Below are 23,902 nucleotides of genomic sequence, written 5' to 3'. Positions count from 1 at the left end.
GTGATAGGATTGTCAGTTTGCTTCCATATGACTGGTTTAACATTCACCTCCATGGATCATAAGGAACAATTATCTAAAACAATTGCTATGTGTATTGACAATCCCCTTTTCCAAACAGATTACTCATTTACCTAGCTCTTGACAATATCTCTTATCAATTTATAAATTACAGTGAATTGAGAATGCTGTTATTTCTATTGGAAAAAAGAAAGTCAATACTTTTCCCATTTATAACTGGCAGGTTGACTCAACCTTATTAATGGCTTCCTCGCTCGTAAACGTGGTGGAATTATGAGGGAATTGAATCAAGGTCAGGATACGCCATATCTGTAAAAACACCCCCGCCACACCTTAATTTTGATAATCTCCACCGCAAACGAATAGTGGGTGAATATCACGCTACTTAAATTCACGTCAGAATACACATAGAAAGAAAAGTGCATAAATGGGAATTTCATTTAATTTACACATGCTTAACTCAGCTCGGAATTCCCCCCTTTTAGTCTATAAAGCCCTCTTGCATAAACCTCCGCCATACCTTACGTCATTCATTGTTAACCTTCAGACGTATAAATGACCAGACCCGGACTCAGGGATGACCAACCCTAGAGATCCGTTCAGTCTCCAGCCAGTTAGGTAAATCTGCTTTTTTTCACCTCTCATGTGGAATGATCTCCAAAACTTCATAAAGTGGGTGGAGTTGGTGCCTCTAGGGCAATTCAGGCGGATGTTTCTATTTTACTGAAGAATGTGTTTGTTTCATCTGATTGTGTTATGATTTTCATGTATTGTGTAATTGATTTGCATATAGATATGTATAGTGTAATTGATTTGTATATAGATATGTATAGTGTAATTGATGTGTATATAGATATGTATAGTGTAATTGATGTGTATATAGATATGTATAGTGTAATTGATGTGTATATAGATATGTATAGTGTAATTGATGTGTATATAGATATGTATAGTGTAATTGATTTGTATATAGATATGTATAGTGTAATTGATTTGTATATAGATATGTATAGTGTAATTGATTTGTATATAGATATGTATAGTGTAATTGATTTGTATATAGATATGTATAGTGTAATTGATGTGTATATAGATATGTATAGTGTAATTGATGTGTATATAGATATGTATAGTGTAATTGATTTGTATATAGATATGTATAGTGTAATTGATTTGTATATAGATATGTATAGTGTAATTGATTTGTATATAGATATGTATAGTGTAATTGATGTGTATATAGATATGTATAGTGTAATTGATGTGTATATAGATATGTATAGTGTAATTGATTTGTATATAGATATGTATAGTGTAATTGATTTGTATATAGATATGTATAGTGTAATTGTTGTTTATTGATGTGTTCATGCAGGGCTCATCTGCGAAAGAGACTGTGGTCTCAGCATGACTCCCTGCTTAAATAAAGGTTAAATAAAAATGTTATAAGTCGATAGGAAGGAACAGGCTCACACCCTTCACAATACATTAAGTATGCAAGATGGCAATCATTACCAAATTTGCTCAAAGTTAGTGTTATAATCAGAAATATGAGAAGGTGAGAAGGTAAGTGTGACATTTGCCTGATATGACTGGAGGCAACTTGGAGAGGATGAGTTAGATGAGGTATGTTTTTCAATGCAATGCAGGTAGGCAGCTTAACTTTGCAACACTGCCACCTGCAGGCAAGGAGTTGTGCGCATGTTAGCGTCGATGTCCGCGCCCCACCCCCGGAAATCCAATTAGCATTAAAAAACAAAATCCCCATCAAAATCAGTCTGTTTAAGCTTGAGATTTCTGTTTTTTTGCATGGGCTGCGTCTTAATCCACCGCATCTGCTGATGTTGACATTCCACATCTGTGGTGGAAGGTGGCAGAGGTACAGCGGGGTTTGTCAGAACAGGACACATCCTGAAAATCAGTCTTCTCACGATTAAGTCTGTAGCGGCCAAACGGAACATGACGATGTTCTCCATTTTGCTCTATGACACCCACAAGCGTCACAGGACTGTTCTGAGTCGGTACCGCCGATCTGCCAACATCTCTCTGTAGCGTCCAACCAGTTTGTGCTACACACTAAAGGCGTCTGCATAAAAAGTTACGTTTGCTACTAGCAGAATGCGGCTAGGCGAAGTGAACATCTGTTTGCCCCTCTTTAGATGCCGTAGCCACTTTCTCAAAATAGTCTGAATTAATCTAAGATAACTCAAGAAATCTGTAACTAATTATGACGTTTTTTCCGAGGAGGTCTCACTCGAGCAATTTTACATCTAACTAAGATGTTTGGTGCAATATTTCTCAAGTGAATGAAAACAAGTAATCTCTCATCTCTCATTAAGAAAGATGGTGCCGGAGAAGAAGGCAGACGTTTTATGTGCCCCCAGCCGTTTGTTTTTTTGTTCGTTAATTTGTGTTGTTTGTAATATATTTTTTGTACTTATTTTGTACATAATGTTGCCGCTACCGTCTCTTATGACCGAAAATAACGTCTAGACATCAGGACTGCGATTACTCACCACGGAGTAGCAGAATCCTTTTTTTCCTTTCACGACTCTAATGAGCCAGAAGAGAAGGGTATACTGCTTCCTCGGGAATAGGCCCGATCCACGTGATCTGCGTGAAGAGGAGGTGGAGAAAGGGCTGAAGGGCGGGCTGCCTTCTGAGAATTCACTTCGCTTCATTCTGCTAGCAAACGTGCAATCCTTGGAGAAAAAAATTGACGAGTTACGCTGAAGATTAAACTACCAACGGTACATTCAAAACCGTAACATCTTATGCTTCACGGAGTCGTGGCTGAATCACGACAATATCAACATACAGCTGGCTGGTTATACGATGTACCGGCAGGATAGAACAGCAGCGTCTGATAAGACAGGGGGCGGCGGACCATGAATTTTTGTAAAGAACAGATGGTGCACGATATCTAAGGAAGTCTCAAGCTATTGCTCGCCTGAGGTAGAGTATCTCATGATAAGCTGTAGACCACACTACCTACCGAGAGAGTTTCCATCTGTATTCTTCTTAGCTGTTTACATACAACAACAGTCAGAGGCTGGGACTAAGACAGCATTGAATGAGCTGTATTCCGCCATAAGCAAACAAGAAAACGCTCACCCAGAGGCGGTGCTCCTAGTAGCTGGGGACTTTAAAGCAGGGAAACTTAAATCCATTTTACCTCATTTCTATCAGCCTGTTAAATGTGCAACCAGAGGAAAAATAACTCTGGACCACCTATATACCACACACACAGACGCATACAAAGCTCTCCCTCACCCTCCATTTGGCAAATCTGACCATAATTCTTACAAGCAAAAATTAAAGCAGGAAGCACCAGTGACTAGATCAATAAAAACGTAGTCAGATGAAGCAGATCTAAGCTACAGGAATGTTTTGCTAGCACAGACTGGAATATGTTCCGGGATTCCTCCGATGGCATTGAGGAGTACACCACATCAGGTCATTGGCTTCATCAATAAGTGCATTGATGACGTCGTCCCCACAGTGACCATACGTACATACCCCAACCAGAAGCCATGGATTACGATTCAGCATCCACACTGAGCTAAAGGCTAGAGCTGCCACTTTGAAGGAGCAGGACTCTAACCCGGAAGCTTATAAGAAATCCCGCTATGCCCTCCGACGAACCATCAAACAGGCAAAGCGTCAATACAGGACTAAGATCGAATTGTACTACACCGGCTCTGACGGTCATCAGATGTGGCAGGGCTTGCAAACCATTACAGACTACAAAGGGAAGCACAGCTGAGAGCTGCCCAGTGACACAAGCCGACCTGATGAGAAAAACTACTTCTATGCTCGCTTTGAGGCAAATAACACTGAAACATGCATGAGAGCACCAGCTGTTCCGGAAGACTGTGTGATCATGCTCTCCGCAGCTGATGTGAGTAAGACCTTTTAACAGGTCAACATTCACAAGGCCGCAGGGCCAGACGGATTGCCAGGACGTGTACTGCGAGCATGCGCTGACCAACTGGCAAGTGTCTTCCCTGACATTTTCAACGTCTCCCTGTCCTCCCTGTTCGGGTCTGTAATAACTCGGACAGTCTGCTTAAAACATGCTTTAAACAGACCACCATAGTGCCTGTCCCCTAGAACACTAAGGTAACCTGCCTAAATGACTACCGACCCATAGCACTCATGATTGTAGCCATGAAGTGCTTTGAAAGGCTGGTCATGGCTCACATCAACACCATCATCCAAGAAACCCGAGACCCACTTTAATTTGCATACCGCCCCAACAGATCCACAGATGATGCAATCTCTATTGCACTCCACACTGCCCTTTCCCACCTGGACAAAAGGAACACCTATGTGAGAATGCTATTCATTGACTACAGCTCAGCGTTCAACACCATAGTGCCCTCAAAGTTCATCAATAAGCTAAGGATCCTGGGACTAAGCACCTCCCTCTGCAACAGGATTCTGGACTTCCTGACGGGCCACCCCCAGGTGGTAAGGGTAGGTAACAACACATCCACCACACTGATCCTCAAAACAGTGGCCCCTCAGGGGTGTGTGCTCAGCCCCCTCCTGTACGACTCCAACACCATCATTAAATTTGCTGATGACACAACAGTGGTAGGCCTGATCACTGACAACAAAGAGGTAGCCTATAGACAGGTCAGAGACCTGTCCGTGTGGTGCCAGGACAACAACCTCTCCCTCAATGTGATCAAGACAAAGGAGATGATTGTGGACTACAGCAGGAAAAAGAGGACCGAGCACGCCCCAATTCTCATCAACGGGGCTGCAGTGGAGCAGGTTGACAACACCAACAAACTAACATGGTCCAAGCACACAAGACAGTCGTGAAGAGGGCACGACAAAACCTATTCCCCCTCAGGAGACTGAAAAGATTTGGCATGGGTCCTCAGATCCTCTAAAGGTTCTACAGCTGCGCCATCGAGAGCATCCTGACTGGTTGCATCACTGCCTGGTATGGCAACTGCTTGGCCTCTGACCTCAAGGCACTACAGAGGGTAGTGCGAACGGCCCAGTACATCACTGGGGCCAAGCTTCCTGCCATCCAGGACCTCTATACCAGGTGGTGTCAGAGGAAGGACCTAAAAATTGTCAAAGACTTCAGCCACCCTAGTCATAGACTGTTCTCTCTGCTACCGTACGGCAAGTGGTACCAGAGCGCCAAGTCTAGGTCCAAGAGGCTTCTAAACAGCTTCTACCCCCAAGCCATAAGACTCCTGAACATCTAGTCAAATGGCTACTCAGACTATTTGCACTGCTCCCCCCCCTTTTACACCGCTGCTACTCTCTGTTGTCATCTATGCATAGTTACTTTAATAACTCTACCTACATCTACATAACTACCTCAACTAACCGGTGCTCCCGCACATTGACTCTGTATTGGTACCCCCCTGAATATAGTTTCGCTATTGTTGTTTTACTGCTGCTCTTTAATTACTTGTTACTTTTATCTCTTATTCTTATCTGTATTTTTTTTTAAACTGCAGTGTTGGTTAGGGGCTCGTAAGTAAGCATATGTGACTAATACAATTTGATTTGAATGACAAAAACTTAATTGAAGAATTGCTACTGTTGACCAATCACTGACAAAGGGGCGTAAACTTTGGCTACTGAACTTCGGTTGCCTCAGGAAAAAAATGATTGTGCACAAACAGCCAAAAACAACATTACTGAAGAACAAAACGAACAAAAACATCACAAAGTAATATATCATATAATATACTGTATGCACAAACTGTTTCAGATGGGAAGCATGTGGACGCCTTAATATGAGCCCACCATTGAAAGATGGGACTCTTACGAACACATCGGTTGTTTTGCTCTAGGACGCCCACAAGCCCCACAAGACTTGTCTGAAGGTAGTCCGGGACCAGTTAAAAAATGTATGGAATATACTGTATATGGAGGTATGCTGTATATGGAATTACTTCAGTGACAAAAAAATTGTTAAATATGTGTAATTCTTTTTTTAAAGAATTTGATGATCTTTCTTAAATCTCTCAGATATATGACAGACACTACAAAACATACTTCCTTTTTATTTTTTGGGACTATTTTGCCATGTTTGAATATGTTATTCAATGCATTTCAATGGGCTAATAGCAGTAAGGCCAAATTCAATGTTTCATCAAATAATTTTCTACATATTTTGGGGGGATGCTTAAAGGGGTATAAATTAACCTTGGTATGATGATCTTAAAACAATGACATATGTTAGCTTAGTAGAAACCCAGCCACGGGCCCTTGGGGGATTTAGTACTGAAAAACATGAAATCTCATTGGTACAACAATATTTTTATTTGGAGAGTTTGAGTTTTATGAGACTCATGAGTGCTTTTACATAAAAAGGAATTAGTGATAATCAGTGACTGTTGTTCAAATTCATTTCAGATGAATTACCCAACAATCCCCCCCTATCACCACTCAATCACTGACTCAGTTCCTCGCTCACTTATTCACTCACTCACCCAGTGACACACCCCACCCACAACCTTTGCGGGTGTCCTCCTCTATCCGTGTCTCTAAACAACCCATCGCCAGTCATTCATGTCAAACTGTGAAGGATCATTTGGGGAACAGCCTTTTTATTAATAAAATGTGAACTGTGGGTTAGTTTCTCTTTATTTCAGTGCCACCATGGTGAACACCATGTTAAAAATAAAAAGCGACATCTTGATAAAAGGAATATCATAATGAAGACAATTAAATCAAATAATATAAACTGGCATTAATGACCACACAGCATTCTTTTCAAACTCTCCCTCCAGGACTAAAATACAAAGAAAAATGGGCCAGGGTAAACAACAACTAAAACTGTGTAGTTATATCCACACTTTAGATAGACATTTCCCATAGATTTTGGTTTGGTTTGAAGGGGGGGATTGTCTCAAGTTTTTTCCCTGTAGAGGAGCATCACGGCAATGCAGCGACAATAAATCTACTGAGGAGGAGAGTGAGAGCCTTGAAGACTCGACCTAGTGCACTGAGAATAGGGGCTCTGTCTGGACTGTTGTTGGGGGTGTCGCGAAGTGCAAACCGTTATATCTCTGACCCTCCCTGTTCTAACTAACTTCATTTACCACCCTGGCAAATTAGCAGTGGTAAACTACACCTGAATACATAGCTGGGGTTTGTCCCGCCCTGTAAGTATACTAACATAGTTATTCTTCATTACAGTACAGTATAGAGCAAATAGTATCAATATAATTTTCATAATCTTTTTTCATATTGCACTATCAGAGTATGCGACACAGAGAAAGATCAACAGAGACTCCATTTCCTAATCAAAACAAGATATGTGCAAACATGACTAAGGACTTTATTAACCAAATCAATTCTTCCCTGTATCCACAAATAAAAGTGATTTCTCTTTTTATATATATATATATATATATATATTTATATTAATAAGAATAATAAATCTTCACATTTGATCATTTCATAGTGTGACAAAAATGGTCAACTGGGCTGTCCAGTCGTGATCATAATCCTCTTAATCGTCTTTAATTGGTCAGTCCCCATGCATCCATAGGAAATAGATTTTTTTTCTTCAAAAAAGTTATAATTTGAGAGCAGCTGACAAGTTTGGACTGGTGTTGATTGCTTCCATCCCAGATTTCTCCAAAGTTTCATTCTGTGTTTTAGAGGAAGTTTCCATAGAAAAAAATGACAGGCTCCAAATTATCATCTCATACTCCGGGAAAAAAGTTGTCCAGGTTCTAATTCAAATAGTGTAGTAATGGTAATAATCGATCATTTGTAATCAATAATTAATAATCATTAATAGTTGAGAACTAACAACAAATAATCAATGATTAATAATTCATGATTAACAATAATAATCAAGAATAAATAATGTTCCCTCATAACATAATTATTTTGGCAAGCTCCGCATGGAGTCATTTCAGATGAATGAATTTTCTCACAAGTTTAAAAAACAAAGAAAGAAAGCTCCAAAAATAAATAAAAGAAGATTAGTAAAAGTTACCCATCCTTTAAGAAGAAAGGGGACATTATATACAGGACTGTTTGGTGAGAGTCAGTTTACTGCACTTGTAAGTGTAATAAGTCCAGTGTTAGTGTGAGTTTTAGTCTGGCCCCATGCCACTGATGTTATACCAGCGTGTAGGACTTTGCGTAGGGGTTGTTGGTCTGTTTGAGGTGTCCTCGTGAGTCCAGTAGGGACTCTTGGGAGGAGCTAAGCTTGGCAGCCTGGGCCAGCTCTGAGCCCTCTCTGTGGGGCAGGGTGGCTGCTGAGCCGGGTTGCCACTGGGCCACTGGGTCCCTGCTGCTGGCCCTGCTGCTGGCCTGGGGGGCCTCCGTGGGAGTTGGGGGCGCCATGCGTGATGGCCGTTTCAGGGAGCGACTCTTCTGGGGCTCCAAGCAGGCCTGGCCCATGGCCCCCTCTCCCCCGGCGCCACCCCTCCCTCCAGTGCCAGAGCACGATATGCCGCGGTTCAGCAGGAAGTCCATGCGCAGGTAAGGAGGCAGGTGCACTAGCTCGCCCCCTAAAGGACAAAGGAAGGAAAGAGAGGGGAGTTAGTTATGATGCATTGTGTTTTATGGACAACAACCCCATAGAATACACATATGGCCAATGGAATTATGGAAAAATCTCATTCAAAACACTTCAGTAAAGAGAAATGACTGGCCCTGGGGAAAAGGTTAGGTGAGATACAAGCTCATCACATCTTCCACACCAACCCACTAAACTAGGGTAGTTTATATGCCAAAGTCATCCATAGATTCTGACAGACTATTAAAGTATACTGCTTTGTCTGGTTATTGAGGTAATATGCCGAAGAATGTTCTTCATCTGAATTTGGCCTTGACCAACATTAAATGAAATGGCAATATTTTACAATGTCATTAAACCCCCCCAGATCCCATTATACTTATTAGGTTAATGGATGGAGAAGGAGACTGTTGCTTTTCTATAACATAAATAAGTAATGTTATAGATTTAAGACTCCAGCGCAGCTCATTACAAATGTATCTGAGTAAAGTCTACAGAGTTTAATAAAATATAACTATAATGAACCAAAACTATATAGAATGAATAAGATTAAGACTTTATCAAAAAGACTGAATTCATGAGGTGAAGTGACCTCATAGCAAGTGGCCTCAAACAGATTTGGAGTTTTGTCAATAGAATAAGCTTAATTCATTCATTAATACATTACCTTAATTAATACATGAATTTATTCAAATCACTGTCTGCAAAACTGCACATTTGTTGCTGCAAGTAGCATTACTAGGGTTGCAAAATTCTGGGAACTTTCAATAAATCCCCTGGTTTTCCAGAAATCCTTTCATGTTTATTCCCTGTTGATTCCGGGAATCCTCCATCTGGGATTTTGGGAAAACCAAGGAATTTATTGAAAGTTCCCAGAATTGTGCAATCCTAAGCATTACTAGACCATTATCTTCAGAACAGTTAAATTGATATATCAGCAGTAAATATTTACGAACCCCAAACCCTGGGATATGATCTCGTTGGCCTGACATTTACGAGGGTGAGGGAAATGGCCCTGAATTGATTTGTTTGGTCTGACTGACCAGCTTTGTGTTTTAAATGGATATTACAGAGTTTGTTCGTTTTTATTGGCACATGAAGAACATAATACCTTGAAATGTTACGACACAGAGTTATTCAATTCAGCTACAGTTCCGCATACAGGTAACAGACCATAGACTAACCCCACAGTCTATATATGAAGAAAATATGTATCAGATCTTAAAGTGAACGTTAGGGTTAGGATTCGCGTTAGGGCTTGGGGGGGGGCTCTCAAACCATAGCATTACAGGCATGGTGAAGGCTAGCAAACATTAGCAACAGAGCTCAGAGTTAGCTACAGCTACAGCAGAGTTAGCAATGCGTCTACGTGGCCTCACCCGGTCTGTGAGCTTTGGGTGCGGCCATGTTCATGACTCGGCTGACGTCCTGAGGCTTGGGCGGGGAGGCAGTGAACCTGCAGATGCCTGACTCGGAGGGTGTGCTGGACGTCAGGCTGTCTGTGTAGTCATTGGTGCCTGCTGTCATCTGCTCCGACGACGTATCCGAGATGAAGCACTCTGTGATGGTAAACTTGGCGTGCCGCAGCTGCTCCTCCATCTTGGCGTGCTCGTAGGCCCGCGCCAGCTCCTCGTAGGTGGACGAGGCGCTCTCTGTGGACACCATGCTGCTCCGTGCCCGGTCTATACCAGGGGTTAGGGTTAGAGGCCATGTTAGTAGAGCAGTTAGGGGCTAACGCTAGCAGTAGCATTGCTATAAACTGTTGGCATTGTTGAAAGTTCTATAGTAGGCCGATCTGTTTTTATTAAAGAGGTGAGAGGTGTTGTTATGGTTAAGGGTGATGTTACAGACATTCTTATATGGGGACTGTTACAGCGGTTGTTACAGACTTGTCTCATCTTCAGGTGCGTTGTTACCTGTGTCCTGAGATGGGCTGACGCTGTAGCTGTCACTCTCCTTGTCCACAGAGCCGGCCACCCGTGGCGTGGGCAGTCTCCAGTCAGTGCTCAGGGTGTGGGCCGAGACAGGCGGGTGTGGTCGGTTCAGGGTCCACTGGCTAGCGTAGCGGTTACGTGCGGCAGGGCCTGCTTTGGCTGTGCGGCGGGCTGTGGGATCTGACAAGGAAGGATACAGAAAATGACATCACAGTCACACACCAGGGTGTTATGTCACATAGCAAGGGTTCATCTTGAGTGCTGCAATGCTCTGTTTTTTTAAGCTGACTGTGAGTGTTTTTAAGGGTGGCAGTAAGTGTGTATCTGGCAATAGCAATGACGGCTGGACACCCAATCCTCACATAAACCAACGAAAAGAAAACGCCCTCCATCACAATATCTCACCTGGAGTTCATCTCAGGACCTCGTGTCCACACAAATACAATAGCTTACAATAACAGTGAGAAAACGGTTTGATTGGGTTGACTGCAGCCCTCCACAAATATGTAAATTTTTGATTGGATGCAATATACATACATTATCATTCATGTTTAGAATTGAAAATAATATAACAGCAATAATCACTGTGTTGAAAGTAAATGGTTATCAGTGTGAACAACATCAGTGGAGATGGTAGGGGCAGTGCTCCTAATGCTTCTGATGACTCCCTGAGGACTGGAGCTGAATGAAACCAGTCTGTTGTCTGGAATCAACTCTAGCTGAATAAATTCCAGCTGTATGAATGCAATCCTGATCGCACATATTAATTCTAGCTCCACCGCTAGTAAAGTAAAGAGGATGTCCGTACTGGACTTACTGGTTCCTGGCCTAGCATCAGATACATCCACTAGAGGTCCGGTGGCCTGGGACAGGGACTGGTAGTGGACGGTGTGGGTAACCGTAGATGACTTCTGTTTCTGAGTCTCCCCAAAGTCATTGTCAGTCAGCAGCACTGTGGACCTGTCGTCTGAAATAGAGAGAATCATTTCACAAACATGGTCACCCACAGTATGATGAGAATCGCCACAGTAGATACTACTACCACATAGAAGGCCACAGATATGTGATATTCACATATTGTTATCCAATGTTACACAAGTTTCCCACTCGTATTTCCTACTTGGAAGCTCATTATGAGTTTTGACATGTCCGGGAGCTTTCCTGGAGTTTCAGTCCAAAGTTTCCGATAATTCAGAGAACACATGAAAGCAGCATAATGTATCAGTGTCCACTCACCAACTGTCTCCATGGTGTCTCGCTCCTCTATGAGCAGCTGGGCTCGGGGGATGTCGATGTGCATTCTAAGGGTCTGCTGCTGCTTGTTGATGGTGTCTGCAGGTCGTGTGTTTTTACTGGGAAACACAGGAAACAACATACGCTGGTCAATAAAGACCTCATTACACTGCATCAGATATTCAGATACTGGTGATTCTAATATGATTCTATAGATACAGTACTGAATGTTTTTTCTTCCATTAATGCATTAGACAATAGTAACTGTCTATAAAGTTATATGTCAAACTGCTCATGCTTACCTCATCAGCATCTCTGCCAAACTTTTCGCATCTACAGAGCAAACAAGAACAAAAATCATATTACATACAGATGATACTCACACTATACTTGACAATAGTTACAGAAATTTTATAGAAATCTAACCAATCAGGTGTTGCCCTGTTGCTGCTGTAACCTCTCACCTCTGAGCCTCTTCAGTCTCTGTTCCCTCCTCCTCCTCCTGAGGACTAGCAGCAGGACGAAGACCAGCACGATTCCCACCAGCACACAGGAGATGATGGTCACCATCTTCAGACCCTCGTTACTGGACGTACTGTCCACACTCACCGTTGGAGCCTTCACCAGTGGAGCAATGGTACCTTGAGACAGGTCATAGAGATGTCATTAGCTGACATAAACTATGACATGTGTTATGACAACATTATGTAGGTTGATGTATAACACCCTCAGCGGGGCTGGGTAAATTAGGTTTTCAGGGGAATTGGAAGAGTGCCTGTAATGCGACTTCCGCTTTGGCGACACTTCATCTTAACTCCTCCTCTATATTTAGTGGATTGGTTGAATTGTGCAGAAGAGAAACTCCCTGACAGTTTTCTTTCTCGTCAGGACCAGAATGTGGGGCATCCCACTCAGGCGTTTCTTTAACGCCTGCTACGTTAGTGTACTTGTACAATAACTAGAAGGTTGTCAAGTGTCGCAACCAGGCCTGGTAGATGAGAGAATGACTGCAAAAAAATCATCCAAACACAAACACATATTAAGCCTATACAGCAGTGGAGGCTGGTGTGAGGAACTATAGGAGGACAGGCTCATTGTAATGGCTGGTAGTGGTTTCCATATGTTTGATGTGTTTAATACCGTTCCCATAATTCCATTCCAGCCATTACAATGAGCCTGTCCTCCTATAGCTCATCCCACGAGCCTCCTCTGCTATGCAGTGTCTGTCGATGAATAGTAAATACTAAATGATCTTTGTGTTAATGTTTAAAACATGGATCAAGCACCTGGCACAAGGTAACAGTGCCTCTACATCTTGCATCCCAATCTTAATGTATTTTCCATCAAACCCACCCAATCTGCTCCAACAAGCTGCTGCAGCACTGCGCTAGCTGCAATCAGCACCTGACCTTCTGCCAAACTGGCAGTAATGCCCACTTGACAGAAGATCAACTCATCCTTCTTAGCTGAAAACAAAGCTCTTTTTTCCCCCTTTTACACTTCCTGGATGGCTGGGGGGTTAGATGGATGTGGTGGGGACAAATAGACTAAGGTCTAGTGAAGGTGTGTGTATGTGTGTGTGTGCGTGCGTGCGTGCATCTGCGTGTGAAATCGCCACGGCCACTGGAGTCAGCAGAACATCTACTTGAGGTACTTTACTGCCCCATTCATCAGTTAGGCCTAGAGCCTTTTAAAGCCTGGACCAGGGAAAGACTAGCATGAGACAGCCACTTTAATGGCAAGGAGGAGAGAAGAGCTCCAAGGACCAGTAAGTAGCTAAATATGAGGTAATTTCCTTCTCCTCTAAGGCAGGTATAGGACATACCGTAAATGAACGTTTTTGATGGAACCTCAGGCAGTTGTGACACAATTTTCAAGGAATGGTTAGGTAAACTTTTAAACTACAGTTCTTCATTCTTTATTCAGATATCCTGAATAAGTCACTATAAGCGTGTATAGACAAGTGAACTCACTGCCATCGTAGCTCAGAGTGGAAAACTTGACCCTCTTCTCTGCTGAGCCGGCGCTGTTAAACACCTTCATCTGCAGTTCGTACCAGGTGGCCTCGGCCAGGTCATACAGGATGTAGCTCTTGGTCAGAGAGGTGCGCTGGGCCGTGGTCCACGTGGGAGACTCCACCGAACGGTACTCTAACGTGAAGGACGTGATTGGACAGCCGCCGTTGTTCCAGCCAATCAGGTTGAGCCTGACACGTGTGGCATTGATACTGGTGAAGAGCTCCTGTTCTTTAGAGTACTGGGGTTCTGTTGGGAGTGAGGAGAGAGGAATCACACCACACAAACACTTCAATGAGAGGTCTTTCCATAAGAATGAGTTTTTCCATTAATTGAGTAAAAGCAATGGGGTCACTATTTATTAAAAACCATACGTAAAAGGATGTCACCATCTCCCTACCTTTCCCATGAGTCTTAGCCTCGATGATCTCACTGATGCGCCCTGGCCCCACAGCATTCTGGGCAGTCAGGGTGAACTTGTACCAGGTGCCACACTTCAGGTTCTCCAGTCGATAGGAACGCTCACTAGGGCTGATGGCAAAGTTGCCCCACTTCTCACTGTTGTCCTCTGAGTATTGCAGGATGTAGCCTGATGTGTGAGAGAGAGGTTGGGATGTTACAGTGTTGCCTGCTATTTAATAAAGTCAGTAAGTTGTTGTCCAAGGGAAAACAAAAATCTCCAATAATAGTTAGTGTTGCTGCTAGCTGCGTTGGTGTCTGACCTCGTATGGAGCTGCCTCCGTTGTCTCCTGGTATCCAGGACAGAGTGATGGAAGTGGTGGTCGTCTTGGTAACGGTGAGACGAGGCTGGTCCGGGGGAACTAGAAGTAAAAATATGGATTTTATTTAAGTCCTTCTACCTCATGATGATATCCTTTCACTTCACTACCTATGACTACCTATGATGAATACATGTCTATTTAGTATTGTTATGAACTGACCTGAAGACTGGTAAACTGGATTGTTCCACCACACACTAACTGACTTACCTTGAACCTGCAGGTTGAGGATGATTTTATCTGGCCCAAAACTGTTGCTAGCCACACAGGTGTAGTTCCCAGAATCCTCAGCTTTCACTGTGCGGATGACCAGGCTGCCGTTACCCTGAATGATGCGTCTACTGTCAATCACAGCAGGGGCGGGGCTTCCATTGCTGAATCACAAATGTACGAAAGACAGTCAGACAATGAACTACAGTGTGATACAGCACAGAGAAAATCTTTGAAAAGTATTGGATAATGTTACAATACTTTTATGTGTATAGGAATATGCGACACATGTAAACAAACATGATTTGTTTACATTCTGCTGATAAGTGTGAAAGGATACTGCAAACACACAAGGTCTTCACTGGTATTTAGTGTGCGTTAAAAGTGACTCAGAACACAGTCTGTACTAAGTTCTACTGTCTGTCCTACATGCAGCATGATGTGTTGTACTCTGTACTCACGTCTCCTTGAGCCACTTGACCGTGGGGGCTGGGTCGCCCACCGCCTTACAGGGCAACACGATGTCCCTCATCCAGGGGGTGGTCACTGTGCCGTTGAATGTCAGGATCTGAGCAGGAGCTGCACACACACACACCACAACCGGGTCAAATACTTTGGCTGACTTGATTTAGTTTTCCTGGTACAACAGAAGTAATGGAATAGACCCAAAGGTGGAAATTGTTCCCAAATACTTTCAAGGGAAGCTCTATAAAAGCAGTGTAAACTGTTAGTTTCTTATCCAACTTTATTGAATTCCCCACCTCTTCGTCTACACCTGCACCCCTTAAGACATACAGAGCCCATCTCTGTGCTTAGACAGATATAAAGTGGTCTGTTTGCAGAGGTGTAAAAAGTATTCAATTGTCTTACTTGAGTGAAATTAAAGATACTTTAATGTAAAATGACTCAAGTAAAAGTGAAAGTAACCCAGTAAAATACTACTTGAGGAAAAGCCTAAAAGTATCAGATTTTAAATGGACAGTGGTGGAAAAAGTACTCAATTGTCATACTTGAGTACAAGTATAAAGTAAAAGTAAATGCTATAGCTCAAATTCCTTATATTTAGCAAACCAGATGGCACAATTTCCTTTTTTATTACTTTTTTTGATAGCCAGGGGCACACTCCAGCACTCAGACATAATTTACAAAGGAAGAATTTATGTTTAGTGAGTCCACCAGATCAGAGGCAGTAGGGATGACCAGAGACATGTGAATTTGACCTTTTTCCTGTACTGCTAAGCATTCAAATTGTAACTAGTACTTTTGGGTGTCAGGGAAAATGTATGGAGTAGAAAGTACATACTTTTCTTTAGGAATGTAAGTGAAGTAAAAATAAAAGTAGTCGAAAATATAAATAGTAAAGTAAATTACAGATACCCCAAAAAATGACTTAAATATTTTTACTTAAGTACTTTACACCACTGTCTGTTTGGGACGAGGATGGTCAGGCAGCAGATTGATTTCTAAAACACATCAGGTCTGGAACTCCAGACTGGAAACCACATGTATCACCCTTGCCTCTAACAGGATGAGAACGTCCAGATAATGTCGCGAGGTCCCGACTCTAACCACTACACTGCCTACCACTGCTCACCATCAGCTTATCAGTTCTCACCAAGAAGCACAGCGCTGTTAGCTTATCAGTTCTCACCAAGCAGCACAGCGCTGACAGCTTATCAGTTCTCACCAAGCAGCACAGCGCTGTTAGCTTATCAGTTCTCACCAAGAAGCACAGCGCTGTTAGCTTATCAGTTCTCACCAAGCAGCACAGCGCTGTTAGCTTATCAGTTCTCACCAAGCAGCACCATGCTGACAGCTTATCAGTTCTCACCAAGCAGCACAGTGCTGACAGCTTATCAGTTCTCACCAAGCAGCACAGTGCTGACAGCTTATCAGTTCACACCAAGCAGCAAAGTGCTGACAGTTTATCAGTTCTCACCAAGCAGCACCATGCTGACAGTTTATCAGTTCTCACCAAGCAGCACCATGCTGACAGCTTATCAGTTCTCACCAAGCAGCACAGTGCTGACAGTTTATCAGTTCTCACCAAGCAGCACAGTGCTGATAGCTTATCAGTTCTCACCAAGCAGCACAGTGCTGACAGCTTATCAGTTCTCACCAAGCAGCACAGTGCTGACAGCTTATCAGTTCTCACCAAGCAGCACAGTGCTGACAGCTTATCAGTTCTCACCAAGCAGCACAGTGCTGATAGGGTGAAATAGCAGACTTATTTCATTCAGTTTGATGAGCTCGTTTCAACTACATTCACATCCTGAGATGGGGGTGGGGATAGTATGGTCTCCTCTTTTTACTGATGTTACCTAAATTCATCCTGATGAAACTCTCTTCCAACTTTTGTCAATCTGAGTAAACTCTAAGTTAGGCAACTCATTGGGAGAGGTTCTCAGGGTTATGCCCCTTTAAATGTTCTGATCAAGACTTTGACAGAAAACATAACTCAAATACATCAGCACACATGCACACAGTGAAAATGAGCTGATGTCTTTTGTGTCTTCTAAAAACATTCAGAGACTGAGACACCTCAACTTATCATCTGTTTCAGGATAATGAGAAGGGAAACCATAAGCTCCACCTACCCTCGGCCTGGGGCTTGACGGTGATGATGTCGCTGGCGTTGCCACGGCCGGCTGCGGTGACGGCCACCACCCAGATGCTGTACTGGCGGTTCCTGCTCAGGTTGGGGATACGGTAGAAGAATACGTCTGGAGCTGCTTCAAACTCACTGCTCACCTGTAGGAGGGGAGAGACCGGCATGATGTTAGCAGAGAGATACAGGACTTACTCCAAATGTCTGTACCAAGGTATCAATTATTAGAGTTGAACATTGATGTCACAGCCCAGACAATTTTAGATAGAGGGTTTATAAGCCAGCAGTACTTCATCAGTTTCCCTGTAGCCTTGTGCACCATGCAGGCTTCTTATCTAGTCTAGCCCTTGAACCTGGTGCCTCCCTCTCCTCCAATTATCTACTGTATGCCCACCACTGACATGGCTTCATCCCTGTACTCTGAAACCCAGTACTCTGTGTCCTCCTTACCGTGGGGTGTGGGTTAGAGCAGAAGACTGTGTATTTCCTGATGATGCCGTTGAGTTTGAGAGGAGGGAGCCACGACACAAACACCATCGAGTTAGACGCCGCCGCTGCCTTCACGCCAGCCGGCGGACCAGGAACTGGTGAGGGAAAACAGTGAAATAGGGAAATATACATTATTACCCTTATCCTCGTTTTGTGTATCATCTAAGGAAACCACTCTGTCATTCCAGTAACCGTGCCTGAACGTCTGATGCTACAGGGCGATCTGCAATATGCAGGAGCTGCAGTTTTTCAGCTACTTATGTGAGTCTTCTGCACCAACTGTCAACAAAAATGGATATAATTTCACACCAAATTCAAACAGAAGTCCTGTCATAATTATTTACTTCTCAAAACGCTCTTCCATAATGCAAGAGGGGATATGCAAATCTAGGCACGGTTGACCTACCACAGTTGACCCCTGACCTCTAGTATGATTAGTATGATGCAGTTTCCCCTACACAGTGATCTAAGGTCAGTTTAGCATCTTCCCCCTAATAGTTAAGGTTAGAATTTAGGGAGCATAAGCTGATCCTAGATCAGTTCCTGAAGTCTTCTGGTCTACTGGTGTGCGTACCGTCCTCCTTGGTGCGGGTGAAGATCTGCTCGCTGCGCACCCCGTCCCCGGCCCGGGTGAAGGTCAGCACCTGGATGCTGTAGTTGGTGTACTTCTCCAGACCATCCAGCTCTAGAGACGGCTTAGAGGTGGTCACGTTTCGGATCTCCCCCAGCTCTGAGATCGGAGAAGGAGAGGAAGGGATAGAGGGCAATGAGAGGAAATAACGGTAGGGAGCATGGAAAAGAGACAAGGAAGAAGGGAGGGAGAAAAACAAGGATGTCAAATGCAGAATTACTGTAAATGTCAACTAACTTAGATGAAAAGTTGCTTGTATGCTACAGGTAAATACAAAACATTAAGAACACCTGCTCTTTCCATGACATAAACTGACCAGGTGAATCCAGGTGAAAGCTATGATCCCTTATTGATGTCACTTGTTAAATCCATTTCAATCAATGTAGATGAAGTAGAGGAGACAGGTTAAAGAATGATTTTTATGCCTTGAGACATGGATTGGGTATGTGTGCCATTCAGAGGGTGAATGGGCAAGACAAAATATCCAAGTGCCTTTGAACGGGGCATGGTAGTAGGTGCCAGGCGCACTGGTTTGTGTCCAGAACTGCAACGCTGCTGGGTTTTTCACACTCAACAGTTTCCTGTGTGTATCAGTAATGCTCCACCTTCTAAAGGACATACAGCCAACTTGACACAAATATGGGAAGCATTGGGTTCAACATGTGCCAGCATCCAGGTGGAATGCTTTTGACACCTTGTAGAGTCCATGCCCTGACGAATTGAGGCTGTTCTGAGGGCAAAGGGGGATGCAACAATATTAGGAAGGTGTTCCTAATGTTTTGTACACTCAGTGAATGCTTGTATAGTATAACACATACAGTACCAGGCAGTAGTTTGGACACAACTACTCATTGCAGGGTTTTTCTTTATTTTGTACTATTTTCTACATTGTAGAATAATAGTGAAGACATCAGAACTATGAAATAACACATATGGAATCATGTTGTAAGCAAAAAAGTGTTAAACTGACCAAAATATATTTTTGATTCTTCAAAGTAGCCACCCTTTGCCTTGATGACAGCTTTGCACACTCTTGGCATTCTCTCAACCACCTTCACCTGGAATGCTTTTCCAACAGTCTTGAAGGAGTTCCCACATGTGCTGAGCACTTGTTGGCTGCTTTTTCTTCACTCTGCGGTCCAACTCATTCCAAACAATCTCAATTTTGTTGAGGTCAGGTGATTGTGGAGACCAGGTCATCTGATGCAGCACTCCATCACTCTCTTCTTGGTCAAATAGCCCTTACACAACCTGGAGGTGTGTTTTGGGTCATTGTCCTGTTGAAAAACAAATGATAGTCCCACTAAGCGTATCACTGCGTATCACTGGGATGGCGTATCACTGCAGAATGCTGTGGTAGCAATGCTGGTTAAGTGTGCCTTGAATTCAAAATAAATCACAGTGTCACCAGCAAATCACCCCCACACCTCCTCCTCCATGCTTCATGGTGGGAACCACACATGCGGAGATCCTCCGTTCACTTACTCTGCGCCTCACAAATACGCGGCGATTGGAACCAAAAGTTTCAAATTTGGACTCATCTAATGTCCAATGCTCGTGTTTCTTGGCCCAAGCAGCTCTCTTCTTCATATTGGTGTCCTTTAGTAGTAGTGGTTTCTTTGCAGCAATTCGACCATGAAGGCCTGATTCACGCAGTCTCCTCTGAACAGTTGATGTTGAGATGTGTCTGTTACTTTTATTTATTTGGGCTGCAATTTCTGAGGCTGGTAACTCTAATGAACTTATCCTCTGCAGCAGAGGTAACTGTGTCTTCCTTTCCTGTGGTGGTCCTCATGAGAGCCAGTTTCATCATAGCGCTTGATGGTTTTTGAAATTTTCCAGATTGACTGATCTTCATGTCTTAAAGTAATGATGTACTGTAACTTCTCTTTGTTTATTTGAGCTGTTCTTGCCATAATATGGACTTGGTATTTCACCAAATAGGGCCATCTTCTGTATACCACCCCTACCTTGTCACAACACAACTGATTGGCTCAAACGCATTAAGACAGAAAGAAATTTCACAAATTAACAAGGCAACTGTTAATTTAAATGCATTCCAGGTGACTACCTCATGAAGCTGGTTGAGAGAATGCCAAAAGTGTGCAAAGCTGTCATCAAAGCAAAAGGTAGTTACTTTGAAGAATCTCAAATATAAAATAAAAAACACTTTTTTGGTTACTACATGATTCCATATGTGTTATTTCATAGTTTTGATGTCTTCACTATTATTCTACAATGTAGAAAATAGTAAAAGAAGACAAACCCTGGAATGAGTAGGTGTGTCCAAACTTTCAACTGGTACTGTACATAAAATAATATGTCCAAGGATGTCATAGCAGTGATAGCACAGCCTTGAAATCAAAACATGGACAGAAATACAGGATTAAAAAGCCCATCCAAGGTCTGTTCTGGTGTGTCTGCCCTTGACTCTGACGATGCTTCTCTAAGTGTTGAATAATGGATGCCTCTCCCTCTCTCTATTTCTCGATCTTCCCCTCTACTGCAGTCTGGATTAGAGCCACAGTCTGTTAATGCTCCATCCTCCCTGTTAGTACACTTCCTTCTTCTCCCTCTCTTTTAATGCAGCCATTCAAACACGAACTGTCCCAAAGCAGCCATAGCATATGAAGAGCTCTGGAATCTACTAATCTATGGCTCTATAACTCCTTCATCTATAGTTGTGTTGTGGGCTAACCAGAACAGTTCTCTGAGATATAATAGGTGTATGAGTCATAATAGTGTGATTTGGAAACGTGCAGTAAAATATATGCTGTATACTACAATAGCTGTGATCAATGAATTCTGACTCACTGTACTGTAGGTACTGTGCATTCGGTAAATATTCTGACAATTTTCCCACATTTTGTTAGATTACAGACTTATTCTAAAATGGATTAAATAAAACACTTTCCTCATCAATCTACACACAATACCTCATAATGACAAAGCAAAAACAGGTTTTTAGACATTTTTGCAAATGTATCACAAATAAAAAACAGAAATACCTTATTTACATAAGTATTAATTTGCTATGAGACTCAAAATTGAGCTTCATTTGCTATGAGATTCGAAATTGAGCTCAGGTGCATCCTGTTTCCATTGATCATCCTTGAGATGTTTCTACCACTTGATTGGAGTCCATCTGTGGTAAATTCAATTGATTGGACATGATTTGGAAAGGCACACACTTGTCTATATAAGGTCAAAAACCAAGCCATGCGGTTGAAGAAATTGTCCGTAGAGCTCCAAGACAGGATCGTGTCGAGGCACAAATCTGGGGAAGGGTACCAAAATATTTCAGCAGCATTGAAGGTCGCCAAGGACACAGTGGCTTCCATCATTCTTAAATGGAAGACATTTGGAACCACCAACACTGAGCAATCAGGGGAGAAGGGCCTTGGTCAGGGAGGTGACCAAGAACCTGATGTTCACTCTGACAGAGCTCCAGAGTTCCTCTGTAGAGATGGGAGAACCTTCCAGAAGGACAACCATACCTGCAGCACTCTACCAATCAGGCCTTTATGGTAGAGTGGCCAGACAGAAGCCACTCCTCAGTAAAAGGCACATGACAACCCACTTGGATTTTGTCAAAAGGCAACTAAAGGACTCTCAGACCATGAGAAATAAAATTCTCTGGTCTGATGAAACCAAGATTGAACTCTTTGGCCTGAATGCCAAGTGTCCCGTCTGGAGGAAACCTGGCACCATCCCTATGGTGAAGCATGGTGGTGGCAGCATCATGCTGTGGGGATGTTTCTTAGAGGCAAGTATCAGGAGACTAGTCAGGATCGAGGCGAAAGATGAACAGAACAAAGTACAGAGAGATCCTTGATGAAAACCTGCTCCAGTTCGCTCAGGACCTCAGACTGGGGTGAAAGTTCACCTTCCAACAGGACGATGACCCTAAACACACAGCCAAGACAACGCAGGAGTGGCTTCGGGACACTCAATCGAACATCTCTGGAGAGACCTGAAAATAGAGCTTGAGAGGATATGCAGAGAAGAATGGGAGAAACTCCCCAAATACAGGTGTGCCAAGCTTGTAGCGTCATGCCCAAGAAGACTCGAGGCTGTAATTGCTGCCAAAAGGTGCATCAACAAAGTATTGAGTAAAGGGTCTGAATACTTATGTAAATGTGATATTTCCGTTATTATCATTTTTATACATTTGAAAAAAAACTGTTTTTGCTTTGTCATTATGGGGTATTGTGTATAGATTGATGAGGGGAAAAAACTATTTAATCCATTTTAGAATAAGGTTGTAATGTAACAACATTTGGAAAAAGTCAAGGGGTCTGAATACTTTCCGAATGCACTGTATATGAAATCCATAAAATATCTGATAAATATACACCATTGATGGGTGCTGAGTTAGATTTCTGCAGTGACAGGCTGGTGCCAAATGTTTAGAGCAGAGTTGATGGATAAGACACAGTTGCTCCACCATCTTAGAAAAAGGGCCTATAGCCCCCTCTGCTGGTGCATGAGGTGAACAACCCATGATACTTTCCCAACAACAACATTTATATTGCTCACATTTAAAATATATGAAGAGCACAACAGGCCCTGGCTGAGGGTTTAGACAAGTGTCTTTGACAATAAATACATCAACATGATATCTATCACACATATCACACATTCTTAGTATATATTTTCAGTGTATATATGGATTGCATTTGGATTACTGATACAATGTTATTTGGGTTGTTCATTTAATTCCTTCTGACATTTCTTAATTTCTTAATTTTAGATTTTAGATTATTTGTATACTTGTTTGACATTTTACTGCACTATTAGGAGCTAGTAACACAAGCATTTTGCTGCACCCACTATAACATCTGTTTAAAACTGTGTACGCAACCATTACACTTTGATTTGACATAATTAGTGACATCTTTCATTTAAATTAATAATATATGTATTCATATGAATTGTTGTCAATGTTACATAAGATATCAATATATATATATATAATATATGTAATACATGGCTATGGCTGTAGTATTGTTGGGAGTGTGTCCCAATATGACATGCACTGTTACTATGCAAACTAGATTGAGTGTTGCTTTTCAATTGGTGCATCCAGGGGCCATCAGAGGGGATGTGATATGACAGATGAGGAGTCAAAAGCAACGGGGCTGTCAGAAACCATCACTCTGACGTCTCTCCAGCACGTGGCGACTGCATGCCATGCCAGGCTGTCTGACTTAGACTAGAAAGCCTGGGTCACTGCTAATATGTCTCATTCACCCACTTGAATTATCATGCATAGGTAATCATGTTGATACTGTATACATTCTATGTGTCTTGGAGGTTACGGACTAGGGCAGATACAGTCTAACATCTACATCCTTCTCTCTCTTTGTGTGTGTGTGTGTGTGTGTGCCTGCATGCATCTGTGTGTGTGTGCCTGCCTGCATGCGTGTGTGTGTGTGTGTGTGTGTGTGTATGTGTGTGTGTGTGT

At 42.7% G+C, this 23,902-nt stretch overlaps 1 protein-coding gene across 2 annotated transcripts in view; it reads right to left on the bottom strand.

Annotated features, from left to right (window-relative positions):
- Positions 1-6,624: 6,624 nt before the first annotated feature.
- dscama (Down syndrome cell adhesion molecule a) overlaps positions 6,625-23,902 on the bottom strand; it is a 162,667-nt gene continuing 145,389 nt past the window's right edge. The window contains exons 19-33 of one of the 2 annotated variants that reach the window (XM_029700548.1): positions 18,379-18,534; positions 17,766-17,899; positions 17,305-17,458; positions 15,169-15,286; positions 14,708-14,871; positions 14,441-14,539; positions 14,119-14,307; positions 13,677-13,967; positions 12,168-12,344; positions 12,006-12,036; positions 11,707-11,822; positions 11,288-11,437; positions 10,453-10,650; positions 9,916-10,218; positions 6,625-8,528 (exon numbers count right to left, since the gene is read on the bottom strand). In XM_029700548.1, the coding sequence (XP_029556408.1) occupies positions 8,134-8,528; positions 9,916-10,218; positions 10,453-10,650; positions 11,288-11,437; positions 11,707-11,822; positions 12,006-12,036; positions 12,168-12,344; positions 13,677-13,967; positions 14,119-14,307; positions 14,441-14,539; positions 14,708-14,871; positions 15,169-15,286; positions 17,305-17,458; positions 17,766-17,899; positions 18,379-18,534 (2,675 nt within the window). In that variant the 3' untranslated portion in view covers positions 6,625-8,133. The remainder of the gene's footprint in view (positions 8,529-9,915; positions 10,219-10,452; positions 10,651-11,287; positions 11,438-11,706; positions 11,823-12,005; positions 12,037-12,167; positions 12,345-13,676; positions 13,968-14,118; positions 14,308-14,440; positions 14,540-14,707; positions 14,872-15,168; positions 15,287-17,304; positions 17,459-17,765; positions 17,900-18,378; positions 18,535-23,902) is intronic. The other variant, XM_029700549.1, reaches the window with a different exon arrangement.

The sequence above is a fragment of the Salmo trutta genome, chromosome 19 (assembly GCF_901001165.1).
Source record: "Salmo trutta chromosome 19, fSalTru1.1, whole genome shotgun sequence".
Taxonomy (NCBI): domain Eukaryota; kingdom Metazoa; phylum Chordata; class Actinopteri; order Salmoniformes; family Salmonidae; genus Salmo; species Salmo trutta.
Note: the sequence above shows the minus strand (reverse complement) of the source record. Positions and strands in the feature narration are given on the sequence as shown.